The following is an 18,062-nucleotide window of genomic DNA, read 5'->3' as shown; positions in this document are numbered from 1 at the left end:
TACACACGCCATATTTTTACAAATTAACACTATCCAGCCCCCTACAATCCTTAGGACTTTGGCTTGCTGATATCTCCTTATAGGTGGCTCATAAAAATCAAATACTAAATGTATACCTGTTTCACAACCCTGTGCTGATCCAATACAGCAACTCTCATATACCACACTTTTACCAGCTGACTAAAGGTGAGTACACACATCAGATAAGTCTTTGGAAAATGAAGGCTCACAGACCAATTTTACCCCCTTCCATGTAGTATGAGAGCATACTCTACACAGTCTATTCTATGGAGCTGAACTCCCCATCAGATAACATCTTTGCAAGATGCTGCACACAGAGATGCTGTAGACATTAAGCAGATCAGTATCTGCAAAAGATCTGTTCCTGCAAAAGGCATTCATAGTCTATGATATCTGCAGATCCTCATACACACCTTGTTTAACCTCTTGCCGACCGCGTCACGCCAGTAGGCGTGGCCGCGGCGGCAGCCCCAGGACCGCCTAACGCCAATTGGCGTAAAGTCCTGGGGCTCTGTTTTGCAGGAGATCGCGCGCAGGCTGCGCGCACATCTCCTGCTTGGGGGGCGGAGCTCCGCCCCGCCTTCAGTCTCCGAGCGGCTATTGCCGCTCGGGAGACCGGTAGACGGCGTGATCGCCGTCTATTTACTTTGTGCAGCGCTGCGATCAGCAGCAGCGCTGCACTGGGGACAGCCGTGTGACACGGCTGTCCCCCTGGGGGACAAGAGAGCGATCGGCTCTCATAGGCAGAAGCCTATGACAGCCGATCGCCGTAATTGGCCGGCTGTGGGGAGGGAGGGAGCGAGGGAGGGAAGGGGTTTAAAGGAAGAGGGTTTTTTTTTTTTTAAAAAGGCAACAATAATATTTATTAAAACAAAAATAAACATGGGGGGAGCGATCAGACCCCACCAACAGAGAGCTCTGTTGGTGGGGAGAAAAGGGGGGGGGAATCACTCGTGTGCTATTTTGTGCGGCCCTGCAGCTTGGCCTTAAAGCTGCAGTGGCCTTTTAAACTAAAAATTGCCTGGTCACTAGGGGGGTTTAGCCCTGCAGTCCTCAAGAGGTTAACAGACATTCATCTGCAGATCTGACAATCTTCTGCAGATCTGAAAATCCATCCTGGTGGATCTGCTCTGCAGATGAATGTCCGTTAAAGAGAGTCTGAAGCGAGAATAAATATCGCTTCAGACCTCATATGTGTGCCCCTGCTAAAACGCCGCTATCCCGCGGCTTAATGGGGGTCCCTTCACCCCCAAATCCCCTCCGTACAGCGGGGGAGCGCTTCCGCATTGGGGCAGGGCTAACCGCCGCAGCCCTTCCCCACACGCGTCTGTCAGACGCGTATCTCTGCCTCTCCCCCGCCCCTCTGTCTTCCTTTACTGAGGGGTGCGGGGGAGAGGCGGCGATGCGCGTTTGATAGACGCGACTAGAGGCAGGGCTGCAGCCGTTAGCCCTGCCTCCAGGAAGAGATTGTTTGCGACCAAGTCTTGCGGGGGTGGGTGTGGGGGTGAAGGGACCCCCGTTTAGCCGCGGGATAGCGGCGTTTTAGCAGGGGCACACATGCCCCTGCTAAATATGAGCTCTGAAGCGAGATTTATTCTCGCTTCAGAGTCTCTTTAAACAAGGTGTGTATGATGATCTGCAGATATCATAGACTATGAATGCATTTTGCAGGAACTGATCTTTTGCAGATACTGATCTTTTGACTGTCTATCTACAGCATCTTTGTCCAGGATCTTGCAAAGATTTTATCTGATGTGGAGTTCAGCTCCATAGAATAGACTGTGTAGGTATGGCTCTCATACTACATGGAAGGTGGTAAAATTGGTCTGTGATCTTTCAGTTTCCAAAGACTTTTATCTGATGTGTGTACCCACCTTTACAGAGAGGTGAGTTTCTGCAGTAGAATTTTCCACAGTTCTAACAATTTGTACTTCGTGTCCTGTTGTTTTTCCATTATGCAATTTGAGTTTTTGTATACGATAGGCACACACAATGAGATTTTCGGGCGGATTTCCTGCCCGATCTATTATATCCAGCCTGTCTGATCTGATTTTGATCGATTTTCTAATCGATTTTCCGTTCACTTAAACAGAAAATCGATTATATCCAACCTGTTCCAATCTGATTTTGATCGGGCAGGAAATCTGCCAGAGAATCTCATCGTGTGTACCTAGCATAAGGCTAGGAAATTATTGTACTTGCCTTATCTACCTGTTTACAAGACAAGCAACCCACCCCACCCGTTAAAAAAACCCAACAACAATACAAATGTTCACAAACAGAGGCTGTTGAAGGCTGTTTTATTTCTCTGTGAATTCTTGTCCTTGGACGTCATTTTAGACATTTGACAAACCGCACAATTGTCAACAAATTCCAGTGTGGCGAATAAGGACCTAAATGCCCTCCCCCAAAAGATTCAGCTTCATAAAAAGTGGACCCCCCTCCTCCCCCCCTCCAGCCTGACTTCAGGAAGTTGCATATGTATCGCAATAAAACACGATTTTGTTTCTTTGTTAAATTGGAATATTGTCACATTGTCTACCGAATGCAACGCAAAGACTCCCCCATATATATGACGTAGTTACAAACTGTACATAGAGCTCTATGTATAATATCGTACAAATTCAGCAAAACACGCGCTGAACAGAATTACAAAAAATGAAACACATAAACAAATAATAATAAAAAAAGAAGAAGCATATATTACTCCATTGCACCGGCCTGGCATGCATTACCTACAAAGTCCATTTGTAAACAGTTTAAAAATAAAATTCGCATCCCTTGCGGGAGAGAGATGGAAAAATGGGACAGACATTTTCCCGAACGTCATTTATCATTTCTCCTTCAATACGTCTGTGATGTATACACCGCTCCCCTCGGAACGACCACAACCGCGGCATGTATAAACAATCTGCGCTGCTCACCCGTGATACTTCCTGTTGATATAATGGTGCACGGTTCAAACGCGTGCAATATATTTGTCGCTCAATGCCTGGTACAAAGACCTCCATCAAATAGGTGTCAATAGAAAACTAAAAAAAAAAAAACGTAACATCAATCGCATTTAACATCTTGACATCCGTCAGCAAATCCTTTGTACACAAATAGCGTCTCTTTGTGTGTTTCGAGAGATTAACCGTACCGGGAAACCGTGTTATGTAAATAAACTTTGAAGATAAATTGCCATAAAAATGGTCAGTCGTGGCCTTAACTGTGTAGATGCTGTTTATTGCACTAACCCATTCTTAGAAAGGGGGGGAAAAAAGGAAAATATTTTCTACTGCCACCTGGAAAAAAAAAAAAGAAACCTGGAAGAGTGGTAACGCCCTACTGTAACCACGGAGACTTTCTGATCTACCTGTGGACAAGGAAGCACATGTTCAATTAATTGGAAGGTATCGAGACATAACCAGTGCTTTGTCACTGAACTGTATGTCAAGCGGTTTAAAATAGGAAAAAAAAAAAAACCTATTAGGAAATATTACACCTACTACAAGTGTAAAAAAAAAAAAGATGCATTTATGCTACATATAACATCTATATATTTTTTTCATTCTGAGATGAATACCTGGAAAAATATTCTGATCAGTACCCTCCAAAAAAAGACAAAGTGGACCCAAATTAAAAATACAAGATTTCAGAAATAAAATCTATTTCAGCTGCATGATGACAAATATAAAATATTTTACCTTTATTGGAGGAACCCCTCCCTTCCTTTCATATTGCCAGGATTTTTCCGGCAAACTGGTGGAGTAGATGGTGTCTGGCACTGGAGGAATTGCTTATGGCTGCCCCCAGTATAAACCTAGCTATGAAAAGAGAAGGGTGAAAACCATGCACTGAAACGCTCATAGGTTTGAAGGAGTGTTTATTTATCTTTGTATGCGTCAGAGTGGTGCAACTAAATATTTTTAATTAAAAAAAAATGTTTGGTTTGGGTCCGCTTTATTAAGACTGGTCAGGATTGCTCCTCTGAGTGACATTTAACAGAATCCATAGTCATGCCACCAAGTGTTCAAGTGCTGTGTCAGATATTTTCATAACATTTGGATACATCATCCCTCACATTTTGTATTAAGGCTATGATGTCATGTTTTATTCTAAAGGTTTATTGTTCAATCAAATTTGTTGTTGGAAGGGAGGGGGGGGGGGGGTTATATATCTACATATATAAAAAAAAAAAAAAAAAGGAAAGGTGATTGAATGGTAAACAAGTGAAATAGGATATGCAGCCTGCAGACTTATTGACCTATGTCAATAGACCTAAATGTCTATGGTGTTTATAATTTTAAGAATGATATTCAGATGGGAAAAAAAGCAGTTCACTCCCTCCCTCCTTTTATTACTATTATTAGGGTCTACACACAGTATGTTAATGAATCTCCATTATCAAGAAAACTATTTAAAAAAATCTAGAAGTAGTGTATTTCCCTTTTAGCACAATAGTTGAAAAAAAATTCTCAATATTAACATATTTTTAAATGTTTCTTTGGAAAAAAATTTGTGAGGATTTCCCTGCAGTAAACTAGTGGCCAGTCTCCACTCAGTAACTCTGATTATTCTATTCTGAGATTCATAACGGAATTTTGCAATTTTTTTTTTAATCACTGGAACCAAAACATAGAAAAATATAAATAAAATTAGGAAAAAAGAAAAAAGTGGTGATTTCCCATCGTAACCGTTGGATACTTCTGACTTGTACCGCTGATTATTCTGGACTGGGAAGCATTTGAAAGCACACAACTCCTGACCTGAATGACCTCTGCTTGGCCGCTGGGTTTTGCATTGAGCTGGCGGTACAATTATATACATTTTACCACTTTGCTGTCCCTTTTGGAGATAATTTAAAAAGTCTAGTTAGTGCTTATCTTGTTCAAGTACCCCTTTAATAACAACCCTCTCCTTGTTACCGGTTACGGACATGCTGCAAACTCACATTCCACTCTCAGTGGATGTTCACGATATTTACACATAAAGTTAAATCCATCAAAGTCCTTTTTTTTGTTGACTGTCGCTTAGTGGCTTTTTCTCCTGCCATAGACTTGTGACATTCCGAGATGGCAAAGTGCCAATGTTTCTCTGCACAGGATATAGATGGTGGTGTTGTGCACTGGCTGTCTCCCCACGGCTCCTGCACTGGGTGGACCTATGTCGGAGGATTCAGGACGGCCGTAGATCTTTCCATGGAAGCCGTTTTGAGGATAAACAACATAACGTAAAAAAACTGACACATTGTCAATTCAAATCCAGTTTTTTTGGCGGTTTCAGACACAAGTCCCCTGTCTGGTTGGGGGGTGTGGCTTCCGATTTCGCACACACAAACTTTTATCCTTGCAGTCCAAAGACTTCTGTTGGGATATGTCTATCAAGGCGCTGGCAATGGCGAGACCTGAAACAAGACAAAAATTAACATGTGAAGTTAATGGTGCATTAAATAGGACTTTTTTTAATATTTAAAAGTAGTAATCAACAAATATGTGCAACATTTTAAAAGCTTTTCATATCTGGTTTTGAACTAGAGGAAAATCTATAAAACACGCTTCCTGTCCAATGATATCAAAGATGGAATATGCATTTCTGTGCAGTTTAAGAAAACTTGTAACAAAAAAGTGTCCCTGGGGGGTACGTACCTCGGGAGGGGGGAAGCCTCTGGATCCCATCGAGGCTCTACCCCCCCCCCCCGTTCTTCTCTGTCCCACGGGGGTCTCGCTGAAGCCACAGCCGACAATTTGTCACGCTGTTGCGCCTGCAATGTTTACCTTCCCCCGGCTCCAGCGCAGTAGCGGCTCTCAGCTCGGGATAGGGCGGAAATAGCCGATCACAGTCTGGTCTGCTCTCACTTTAAGTGGGGTGCCTTGTACATACAGAATATGACTTAACTGTATCTAACCCTTTTTTTTTTTTTTTAATGCACCTGTAACGGATCAGTTCATTTTGGCGCGCGGCTCTGTGAGCCGAGCGCCGAAACTGGGCGCCGTCATAGCAGCAATGCTATGATGCGTGCCCCGCGTAGCGGTAATTCGGGGCACTGGCGGCTGCCAGACCCCAATTGACCTCTCCCTCCGAGTATTTAACGCTGCCTCGGAGTTTAAACTGAGCCAAACTGAGCGGCGCCGACATATGCACCCCACCTGTAAGTCCCAAGCACTCCCCCATCATCAAACCACACCCATTATTGGATGGCTATAGCTGCCCTACCTGACTGCACATTGCTCACTCTCAGCTGTGGTCTCCCAGGCTTATTCTGGGGTGAGATTCCCTATTATTGGATGGCTATAGCTGCCCTGCATGACTGCACATTGCTCACTCTCAGCTGCGGTCTCCTAGGCTTATTTTTGGGGTGAGATTCCCAGTGAAGTGTCAGGATTTGATAATTAGTGCAATGAATTATAATGACTGTGAGCTCTCAGATTCTGGGCTCTATTCCACTGAGATCATTCCGAGTCTCCTCATTAACACTGTGTAATATGAAACATGTTCTAACGCAGCCTCAAGGTCACAATATCCAGAGCTGGCTCCATTTCTGAGGAGAGGAAGATGTTTGATGATCACTCTGTATGCAGTGCTACATGGAGGCCAGGCTCTAGCGGATACTTATGACCTGTTGGCACCTTACCTATCTATCCACAGTATGCTGCAAGTCCCACAACGGAAGCGATGCTGTCCCATGATGCACCACAACTGCAAACTAATGCAATGCCAGTAACCCACAGGTGGCACCATCCTCACTAAAACACAGTGATGGGATAGGGCAGTAAGAGAATACTAACCTCTATATCAGAAAGCAGCTGAAGTTCGGGTGCCGCCACAGCTGCCCATACGAATTGCAGCAATAGGGGAAATTTGGTCACCACATATATTAGCAGGTGCAAACGGTATTTGTAGCTGCAATTTGCATAGCGGGAGGACGTGGCGCCTGCTATTCTATCAGACGCCTTTGGCACCCAAATTTCCCCCTTATAGTCGCAATTTGTATAGGTGGCTATGGCGGCACCCAAACTCTTCTAATGCAGGGCTTCTCTGGGGGGTAGTTGGGGTTAGGCATTGCTGGGGGGGGGGGGGGGGGGGAGGGGTGGTGGTTAGAGTTAGGCACTGTAGGGGGTGGTGGTTAGCGTTAGGCGTTGCTGGAGGGTGGCTAGGGTTAGGCATAGCTGGGGGGGGGGGGGGAGGAGAGGTTGGCTAGGGTTAGGCATGGGTTGGTGGTGGTTAGGCACTGCTGGGGGGGTGGTTAGGGTTTTGCGTTGCTGGTGGGGTGGTGGTTAGGGTTTGGCATTGCTAGGGGGGTGGTTACCCACTGTAGGGGGTGGTGGTTAGGGTTAGGCATTGCTGGGGGGTGGCTAGGGTTAGGCATAGCTGGGGGGGTTGGTTAGGCATGGGGTTGTGGTCGTTAGGGTTAGGCACTGCTGGGGGGGGTTAGGCACTGCTGGGGGGGGGGGGAGATTGGTTAGGCATGGGGTGGTGGTGCTTAGGCACTGCTGGGGGGGTGGGGGTTTAGGGTTTGGCATTGCTAGGGGGGGGGGGGGTCATGGTGGTTAGGCACTGTAGATGGTGGTGGTTAGGGTTAGGTATTGCTGGGGGATGGCTAGGGTTAGGCAAAGCTGGGGAGTTTGTTAGGGTTAGGCATTGCTGGGGGGGTTGTTAGGGTTAGGCATTGCTGGGGGGTGGTGGTTAGGGTTAGGCATTGCTGGGGTGGTGGTTAGTAGAGATGGCCCGAACGGTTCCAGGCGAACTTCGGGTGGTTCGCGTTCGCCATGTAAGGCAAACTTTTCCGGAAGTTCGGTTCGCCCCCATAGTGCACCATTAGGGTCAACTTTGACCCTCTACATCACAGTCAGCAGGCACATTGTAGCCAATTAGGCTACACTTTCTCCTGGAGCCACTCCCCCCCCCCCCCCCTATAAAGGCAGGCAGCGCTGGCCATTACACACACTCGTATACCTGCATTAATTAGTGAAGGAACAGCTGCTGGCAGACTCTCATAGGGAAAGATTAGTTAGGGTCTTGTAAGCTTGCTCCTGGCTGATTGTTATTGCTAAAATAGCACCCCTCAACAGCTCTTTTGAGAGCTAATGTTCTCCTGATGTGTGGGGGCAATGGGAAGCCTCCTCGTGGCGCCCCTGGATAGTGCTGTATAGCATGAACTAATTCCCGCAGGGCGATTGTTTTGCGGTTTTTGGTTTTGACCCTGCATATTTAGGCATGCGAAAGCAAATGCTTATTTGCATGAGCAATGTCTCGTGATTAGCCAATAGGCCAAATTTGCAAAGCCAGATTTGTCAGGTTCACTTGGTTGATGCACACATGCTTTTTCTCTGATTATAGTAAAGATTAGTTAGGGTCTTGTAAGCTTGCTCCTGGCTGATTGTTATTGCTAAAATAGCACCCCTCAACAGCTCTTTTGAGAGCTAATGTTCTCCTGATGTGTTTTTTTTTGTGTTGCCCACTGACACTGCATTATACAGCCCTATCTGTTGCAGCTGGGCCTTGGTAATTGCTATTACTGTGCCAGCCAGGCCCTGCCTAACTATCTATACTGGGACACCTACCTAACTACTGGGGCACCTACTTACCTATACGGAGACACCTACCTACCTATACTGGGGACACCTACTTATGCCTGCCTACCTATACTGGGACTCCTACCTATGCCTAGCTAACTACTGGGACACCTACCTATGCCTAGCTAACTACTGGGGCACCTACCTATGCCTATCTACCTATACTGGGACACCTACCTATGCCTACCTACCCTGGGACTTCTTCCTATGCCTAGCTAACTACTGGGGTGCCTACCTATGCCTATCTACCTATACTGGGACACCTACCTATGCCTAGCTAATAACTGGGGCACCTACCTACATACAAGAAGATAATAAGGTTGTTGCTTCATTGTGGACAGACCAAATTTGATCAGCTGGACACTCAGTCACTGTTGTTCTGTTATTCAGCTACCTCAGCCCGACCAAGTTCCGAACCGAAAATCGGAGGTTCAGGCCATCTCTAGTGGTTAGGGTTAAGCATTGCTGGGGGGGTTGTTAGTGTTAGGCATTGGAGGGGAAGGGGGTTATTTAGGCTCTGTGTAGGGCTAGGTTCAGCTATAGTAAAAAAATAGTAACATTTACCAATCACTGGTGCCCTATTTGCATGTACACAATACCTATTGGCAGGAGTGAAGAAAATATACTATTTCTACTTTAATCTACAATTATGTACTTTTGTGCTTAGAGATGGACAGTAAGCATCAATAACACATCAGCTGACAGTTTAGTTATTGGTCACATGACTGTTCTGTAGCTCTGTTTGTTATAGAAGTCTGGTCATGTGCTGAGTATGTGGTGAACTGGTGCCGCATCACTCACCTGCTCTCACCAGATTAGTGATGGGATCACCAACCACACGTGAAGTCCTGCTTCCTCTCTGACTACAGCGGCACCTCATGTGACCCGGCAGCACGTAACAGGTCACATGGGGCATCACTGTAGCCATGCATACATGACGCTGGATGGAGAACTCATCGCTGGAACACAGAGCAGGTGAGTGAATCACAGCCATGTATCTAGAGAGGGGGAGACGGGGAGTGCGAGGAGGGGGACATTTGGGGAGGGCAGCCGCCTCTTGCCACCCTGAAGCATGTGATTCATGTTGCTTCCTAGAAGAACCGCCTGTGGGCAGGACTGCTACTTATTATTACTCAGCTGGGCATGACCATACGAGAAGACTGCAATATGCAACTATCTGTGCTGCAGGAAATGGCCAATCAAGAGAGCTCCTGAACAGCTTATACACAGATAAACCCAGCTCTGTCATTGAGGAGGACCTGCATGGGACTAGGAGCACGTTTGGGCCCGGAGTGGGTCTTTAATGGTTAATGTAATGCAATCTGTTATAAAGGTATAGTGCTTCTTTACACATCCCTATCTGGAGTAAATGAAGGTACAGTAATTAGGCAACAAATGCATGGCCCAATTATTTTCCTAATTAAAATCCGGTGTGGCTGATGAGAGATGTGCGCTGTCAGGCTGGGAGATGGATTGATCAGCGAGCAGAGAGAAGTCAGCTGGAGCCGGTCTGGGGAGCAGATCTGAGGCCGACTGCCTTAAATCAGCCTGTCATGAGATTCTGATTGAAAAGTGACAAATGTAATATCCAGGTCAAAATTCCATTTATTTCTATCAACTGTGTACGCGACTAGATATATCACCTTATATTTACTCCGCCGCCGGATGCCCTGTGCATGCACAAACACCGCCGAGCGCTCTCACCCGACCGCTCCCGCCTTATATATACACATTTCCAGAGCCGGAGTAACCCTTCTGCTGCCGCAGTCCTGCCGACGTACTGTTGAATTTCTGGGACTTTGCCTAGGAAGCTTTGGATGCGGTGTTTGTTGGTTTGGGTTATGGCATTGTGTAATCATCATGTAATGTCCACCCTTTTAAACACCACCCTTCTTAAAGAGACACTGAAGCGAAAAAATATATATGATATAATGAATTGGTTGTGTACTATGAATAATTACTAGAAGATTAGCAGCAAAGAAAATATTCTCATTTTTATTTTCAGGTATATAGTGTTTTTTCTAACATTGCATCACTCTATAATATGTGCAGATTACACAACACTCAGCATTCAAAATGAGTCTTTTAGTGCAGTCTGTGAAGTAATGAACTCTTCTCTAGCAGAGGAAAAGTAAACAGTTCAATTACAGTTGAGATAATAAAAGTCAGATAACAGCCCTCTCCATGACTAACTTAGTCGGAGAGCTTAATGGCTTGTTTGCATAGAGATAACTGGAGTTTCTCAACTCTTCCTGTACTGGAAACAATTAGACTGATGTATCTGATCTTAATGTTTTTTTTCTTAGCTGTACTACACATACAAATCATAATATCATCATTTTTTTTTCGCTTCAGTGTCTCTTTAATGAAAACCTCTCCTTTTCAGGGTACCAAAACTGACAACTGAGAGGCTGTGCATTCAAGGGGTGGCTGTGGCTATTGGGACAATAGGCACAAACTGCATGTAACATCTATTTGCATTTGGCTAACTGCACCATATGATCCAAAATACATCTGTCACTCTCCAATCTTTTAAATCTTTAAAGGACAATTGAACTGAGAGGACTATTGAGGCTGCCATATTTATTTCCTTTTAAATAGTACCAGTTGCCTGGCATTCCTGCTGATCTATTTGGCTGCAGCAATAAAGTCATAAACATCTGATCTGCATGCTTGTTCAGGGTCTATGGCTAAAAGTATTAGAGGCAGAGGATCAGCAGGTCAGCCAAGCAACTGGTATTGCTTAAAAGGAAATAAATATGGCAGCTTCCATATCCCTCTGGCTTCAGGTGTCCGGTGCATACATGCATCTAATCTTGATTGCCCAATGTTAACACTCATGTAGCTTGAGGACCAGCATATACCCCACCTCTAAATTTTCCAAACAAGTATAACCTCTAACTTAGGCCATTATCCTTTAACCACTTGACGACCATAGGTTTACAACCCCCTAAAGACCAGGCTATTTTTCACAATACAGGGCTGTGCAGCTTGGTCAGGATGCTGCACAGCCCTGCAACTTAACACACAGCTGCATCTTGCCTCCTTTTAGTGTCCCTAACAGGACACTATGATGGAGGTCTCTGATCGCTGCCGCGATTTTTTTTTTTATGCTGCTCTAAAGGGAGGTCTTTCCCTCCCGGGTACATCTGAAAATGGCGCAGGGAGAAAAATGGCGCACCGTTCTGCCGATAAATGTATCATAAAACGATATTTACCGTTTTAATGTAAATACAATAAAACGGTAAATTTCGTTTTATGCTACATTAATGATTGCAGAGCGGTGCGCCATGATAAACATGCGGGCTAGCATAGGCAGCGGGGGCTGGGGGAGAGAGGCAGCGGGAGACTAGAGGAGAGAGGCAGCGGGAGACTAGAGGGTATAGGCAGCAGATGTATGCAGAAGCATACGTTACCTTATCCTGGGCCAGCGATCGCTCCTTCCCTCTGCTCCTTCCATTCGTTTGCTGTAGTCCCGCAGCCGGCCAATCAGCATGCGGAGACTGAAGCCACATGGTGATTGGCCGGCTGCAGGACTACAGTAAACGAATGGAGGAAGTGAAGGAGCGGAGGGAAGGAGCGATCGGCGGCCCGGGACAAGGTAGTATGCTTCTGCACACATCCTCCCCGCTGCCTATGCCCTCCAGTGTCCCGCTGACTCTCTCCTCCCCCGACCCCCGCTGCATTTTTGAACACTTATAACGCTATTTAGCGTTATAAGTGTAAGGAAAACTACCTGCGCCATTTTTTAACACTTATAACGCTAAATAGCGTTATATAATGTAAGTCTATGGGGCGCCCTTTGTATTCCCCTGGCGCTGTGCGCCATTATTAACTGTCACGTTCCCTCCCTCCTGTGCCTTCCTAATCGACCAATGGGCGGCGATCGGCACTTATCCCCGCCTCTCATAGGCATCAGCCTATGAGAGGGCACCATCTGACAGCCAATCCGGGGGACAGCCGTGTGTCAGATGTACAGCACTGCAGGAGATCGCAGCGCTGTACAAAAGGTAAACAAAGGGGAATTACTTCCCCTTTCGGCGGAAAATGGCCTGCTAGCCGCGATAGCTGCTAGCAGGCTGATCACGGAGACCCGCTCCGTGAAACAGCAGGGAATGATCACGCATGCGCACTGCCGTTCCCTGGGAAACTGCAGCCCCAGGACTTGACGCCAATTGACGTTAGGCGGTCCTGGGGCTGCCGCCGTGTTCACACCCATTGGGGCATTAGTTAACCTATCGCTAAGTTGTGCTCCTTACAAAATATAATCCAAAAGCTCACAGCTTCTAGGTATACATATTGTATATTACCCCACCTCTTCTTTCCTCCCTATTCCTTTAGATTGTAAGCTCGCAAGGACACAACTACGTGCGTTTGCGCAGAGTGCTCCCGACTGCGACCATGCGAACAAGCATGTGTGTCACCTGCACAGTCAGCCGCGACCACCCTGAGCAGGAAGTAAGTTTGGGGGGTTGGTTCGCAGTACCAGAGGGAGACAAAGGAAAACGGGGGGAGCGGTGGGCATTAGGAGAGCCCACTAGACATACCTGCTCCCCCCGTTTTTTATTTCAATTTGCACTTAGGTATTAGGGTTGTACACACGTGCAACTTTTCCCCCAACTATCATCCAAACTTGGTCTGTTTGAGCATGTGTAATCGTTAAACAACTAGATGATAGACTAATAACAGGCGGTTTACCAGATCCTATGTTTGAATGTGGCCAGTCTGTCATTCTGCTTGCATAGTATGCAAATGAGCAGGTCATTCATTTTGTTGGTGCGCCGAAAATAAAATTAAGTTGTGTGGTCAATCATGTTGTCAGGTTGGTTGTGTGATTTTGTTGGAAGAAGAGAACAGAAGGCTGATAGTGGAAGAACATCCTGAAGCAGAACAAAGGCTATCAGGAAACAATACACAGCTCCAAGACAACAATACTAACCACCAAGCAATTAGCAGTGTGCTTTTATCTTATCTAATGTATCTTATGTACCCCATGACAAGCACTTCAGTGAATGCCCCCCCCAATCAGTTCTGAGCCACGAGAGGACCCCTCCAGCGATCGGAGCTGCGTGCTCCTGAGAAGGGGAACAGATGCTGAGATTTGATCCGGTTTTCAGTCTGGCAGTCTCGGGTTTCCGATTATCTGGAAATATTCTCCCTCAGTCCCTGTCCCCCCCCATGTAACTCTATGCCTGAGTTATAGAAAACGCAAGACTAATTAAGAAACAGAAAATGATAAAATTGCCATTGATTAATTGGTCTCTCTCGCCACCGGGGGCTGGATCAAATGACGGCGCAGCGCTTAGAAGGGACCGCCGTCCATTTATGAAACATAAAGCAATTTCTCCTCTGATTACTCTGGAAATGGAACGCCACATGCCGCAGCCGTGCTGTGTGTGTGTTTTTTTAAAGTTCCACTTATTTCTATATTCAGAGAAAAAAAGGGAATAAGAATGTGAAAAGGGAATGGGAGACGTCGCACAAAGACGCTCGCTTGTCGCTGGTGACCTTTCTGCCGCATCCGGAGAGAAGCAGGAAAATAATTCGCCCCTGGGATCAGGTGGCAATTCTATATGTGGAATAAATACCTCCCTGACCCCAAAATGGAATTCTGATTTTTCCCCAAGTCCCACCGCGTCTCGGCAGTAAATGAATGGTGTAACCCTTGATACTGCTCGGCCTCAATAATAAATTACACACAGCTCTCCCGCCCAGCGGCAGGAGCAGAATTCCTTCCACCTCCCACAATCCCTCCTGTCACAACTGCCAATCTGCCACCACTGAGGCCTGTTTTCTTTTACACTTGGTTTTTATTACCTCTTTACATAATCTGTGACAACGCTTAGCACTTCCAGATATGCTGGGTTCACAAATTTGGTAGAAAGGAAAAGTGAAAGTAAAGCGAGTCAATTTCCATAGTTTTCCCATAGGTCAGTGAAGCCAGCCATCACACAGAGAACCAATCAGCAGGGATCAGAGTTGGAAAGGGGTGGGGCTAAAATGCTTTAGTTGCTCACATTTGTATGCAATCGTTTTGTTTGTCTCACTGAATTCAAGCTGAAAGTCTGACCTTCAACTGCATCTGACTTGTTTCACTTAAAATTCATGATGTTAATGTACAGAACTAAAATTGTAAAATGATCTCCGTCCAAATATTAACAGGCCTAACTGTAGATTGTCAACTGATTTCAGCATTAAAGAGAAACCGTGACCAAGGATTGACCTTCATCCCAATCAGTAGCGGATACCCTCCTTCCACTGACATCACCTGCCAGCAGTAAAAATGTCACCATGTGGTAAATGGCAGAATGTAAATCAGGGACAGGAAAGATTTTACAATAGGCAAACACTGACTAAATCATTATACATAATTGTAAAAATGAAGCACTTTTTATTACATTATTTTCACTGGAGTTCCTCTCTAAATGTATTTAAAATCTATGAAACTGCAGTGTATGGGCTATCAATCTACCGTCGCTTCAGTCCCACCTTGATCAACTGAGATTTCCTCTGTGGTCAGATCAATAATTTCTATTGCATTTTTGGAAAATCAATGTTTGTCTGGCTACCTTTAGTAAAGTGGGCTCCTAGTCTGTACAGTATAGCTAATTATTCCTGCAGTAAGATAGGAAGTCCCTAGGCAGTTTGTGGAGAAATATACCAGCCACAGTATAGCAGTAGGGTCAACCGGATAGACTATACACACTACAATCTCACCATGGCACATAAGCAGATCTGTGACCTACTACAGACTTATAGATTGCCCAGCAAGCTCATGGCGAACCAGAACTCCTAGGAGTGTGTAAGGGGCTACAAAGGACCAAAAAGTCCTTTTACTAAAATGCTACTGAAACAGTGGTGTAACTAAGGAGCTTGTGGCCCTGGTGCAAGTTTTACAAGTACTATTGCTATGGAGCCGCAAAACATAGCAGGGATAGCTGCAGTGTTAGAGGTGTAATCAGAGTAAGAAGATAGCTTGTTAACCTCCCTGGCGGTGCATTTGTATCTGGAATTATGAGTCAAAAGCGGTACATTTTTTTCCTAGACTAAAGACCAGGCACTTTTTAATAAAATTGGCCACTGCAGCTTTAAGGCCAAGCTGCAGGACCGTATAACTCAGAACACAAGTGATTCCTCCCCCCTTTTCTCCCCACCAACAGAGCTCTCTGTTGGTTGGGTCTGATCGCCCCCCCTGTGTTTATTTTTTTTTTTAAATAAATATTTATTTGTAATTTTTTGTAATATTTATTCTCCTTTTCTTTTTCTTTTTTTCAAAATCCCCTCCCTCCCCCCAGCTGGCCAATTACGGCGATCGGCTGTCATAGGCTTCTGTCTATGAGAACCGATCGCTCTCTTGTCCCCCAGGTGGACAGCCGTGTCACACGGCTGTCCCCAGTACAGCGCTGCTGCTGATCGCTGTACATGTAAATACATGGCGGTATTGCCGTGTAACAGACTTAAGGCGGAGCTCCGCTCACCAAGCGGGAGATGCGCGCGCAGCCTGCGCGCAATCTCCTGCAAACTGCTGCCCCAGGACTTTACGCCAATTGGCGTTAGCTGGTCCTGGGGCTGCCGCCGCGGCCACGCCCATTGGCGTGTCGCGGTCGGCAAGCGGTTAAAGGGAACCTTAACTGTAAAAAAAAAAATAAAGTGTTTTACTTACCTGGGGCATCTACCAGCCCCCTGCAGCCATCCTGTGCCCTCGCAGTCACTCATGGCTCCTCTGGTCCCCCGCTGCCAGCTAGTTTCGTTTTTGCCAACTGGGAGTCGGCCACCTGCCATGCGTACGTTTTTACTTACAGGAAGCTATTGCAGACATCAACAAGTACATTTTTACGTGTTACGGGTGTAATGCGTAAGATTTTACGCATTACATCCGTAACGCGTAAAAATGTACTTGTTGATGTCTACAATGGACACCCTACAATCTCGCCACAGCACATAAGCAGGACTGAAACACGCTACAATTTCACAGTGGGCAGGGCCGGTTCTAGACTTTTTGCTGCCTGAGGCAAACTTGTGAGGATGCGCCCCCCTCAATTTGGAGGGATTGCACAGCACACGAAAAATGTTGCCCTCAATATAGATAGGTAGGTAGCCAGGTATAGGTGCCTCCTGTATAGGGTAGGAAAGTATAGTTGCCCCCAGTATAGGCAGTATAGTTGCATACCTCCCAACTTTTTGAGATGAGAAAAAGGGTTATTTAAGCCACGCCCCTGCCACACCCCTGGCCACGCCCCATCACAACTCTAGTCACGAATACCATAAAGATTTCATAAGAAAAATATGTTGTTTAATAATTCAAACCACACTGGTCCTTTCTATCCTGGTTAATTTTCCTTCATATTAACATTTTAAAATTAGTATTATATCAATTTAAAGGTTGGGAATAAAGTTTAGAGTCAATAAAACACATTTTTTAGTATAGAAATATATATATTTACATAGAAAGAGGGACAATCTCCTGAAAGAGGGTCAAATGAGGAGGAACGAGGGACAGGGCTCCCAAAGAGGGACAGTTGGGAGCTATGTAGTTGCCCCAGTATAGGTAGCCTGGAAGGAGGAGCAGCAGGCACAAAGGCGGGGAGGAGGGGCCAGACCCCCCCACCCCACACACACACTTGGCTCTTCTTCTTCCGCATTCCCCCCTCCAGATATAAATTCAGTAGAGGCAGCGGGCAGGAATGACTTAGCACTTCCCTCTCCAGATGGTGCGCTGCATTTCACAGGTCTCCGCCTTCAATGCCGTTCAATGTTCTTCCTGATTAGCGGAAGCTCGGTGAGCGGCATTGAAAGTGGAGACCTGAGAAACGCAGCGCTCAGACGTCTGGAGAGGAATGGGTAAGTTGCCCCCCCTCGCTGCTGCTACTAATCTGATATCTGATATCAGTGTGCCCACTGCTCCTTATTCTTGCTCATGATGGGGCCTGGGATTATTATTATTTTTTATTTATATAGCGCCAACATATTCCGCAGCGCTTTACAAAGCACAATAAGACGACAAGGGGAACATAGATACAATAACAAAATGTACAACAGAGTTCCAGGCAGCACAAATATTGTGACAAAAACAATAAACATTAGGAGGAGAACCCTGCCCTTGCGAGCTTACAATCTAGTGGGTAGTGGGGGACACATTAGGTAAGGGGGTGAAAGATGGATGAGGCAGTGACCCTTTGCCTCTGATTACATTGTGTCAAATAAGTAAATAAGGGCTATAGAATGTTATAAGCTTGTCTGAAAAGGTGTGTTTTAAGAGTGCGTTTGAAGATGTCCAGGTTTGGAGCATGACGTACAGGCTGTGGAAGAGAGTTCCAGATGAGGGGTGATGCTCGTGTAAAGTCTTGGATGCGAGCATGAGAGGAGGTGATCAGCTTAGAGGCCAGGAGAATTTCTTGGGAGGAGCGGAGGTTGAGGGAGGGACAATATCTTGAGATTAGTGATGAGATGTATGGAGGGCACAACTCATGGAGGGCTTTGTAT

General features: G+C 45.8%; 1 protein-coding gene and 1 long non-coding RNA gene across 3 annotated transcripts in view; one reads left to right on the top strand and one right to left on the bottom strand.

The window, feature by feature from the left end:
* The window catches only part of LOC137536004 (uncharacterized), a 248,648-nt gene that overhangs the window by 133,652 nt on the left and 96,934 nt on the right, over positions 1-18,062 (top strand). The window lies entirely within an intron of this gene.
* ATRNL1 (attractin like 1) overlaps positions 2,305-18,062 on the bottom strand; it is a 903,042-nt gene continuing 887,284 nt past the window's right edge. The window contains exon 29 of the mRNA XM_068257927.1: positions 2,305-5,410. Coding sequence (XP_068114028.1) covers positions 5,286-5,410 — 125 coding nt within the window. The 3' untranslated portion in view covers positions 2,305-5,285. The remainder of the gene's footprint in view (positions 5,411-18,062) is intronic.

This window comes from Hyperolius riggenbachi, chromosome 10 (assembly GCF_040937935.1).
Source record: "Hyperolius riggenbachi isolate aHypRig1 chromosome 10, aHypRig1.pri, whole genome shotgun sequence".
Taxonomy (NCBI): domain Eukaryota; kingdom Metazoa; phylum Chordata; class Amphibia; order Anura; family Hyperoliidae; genus Hyperolius; species Hyperolius riggenbachi.
The sequence above is the reverse complement of the archived record's forward strand: the minus strand, read 5'-3'. Positions and strand labels throughout refer to the sequence as shown.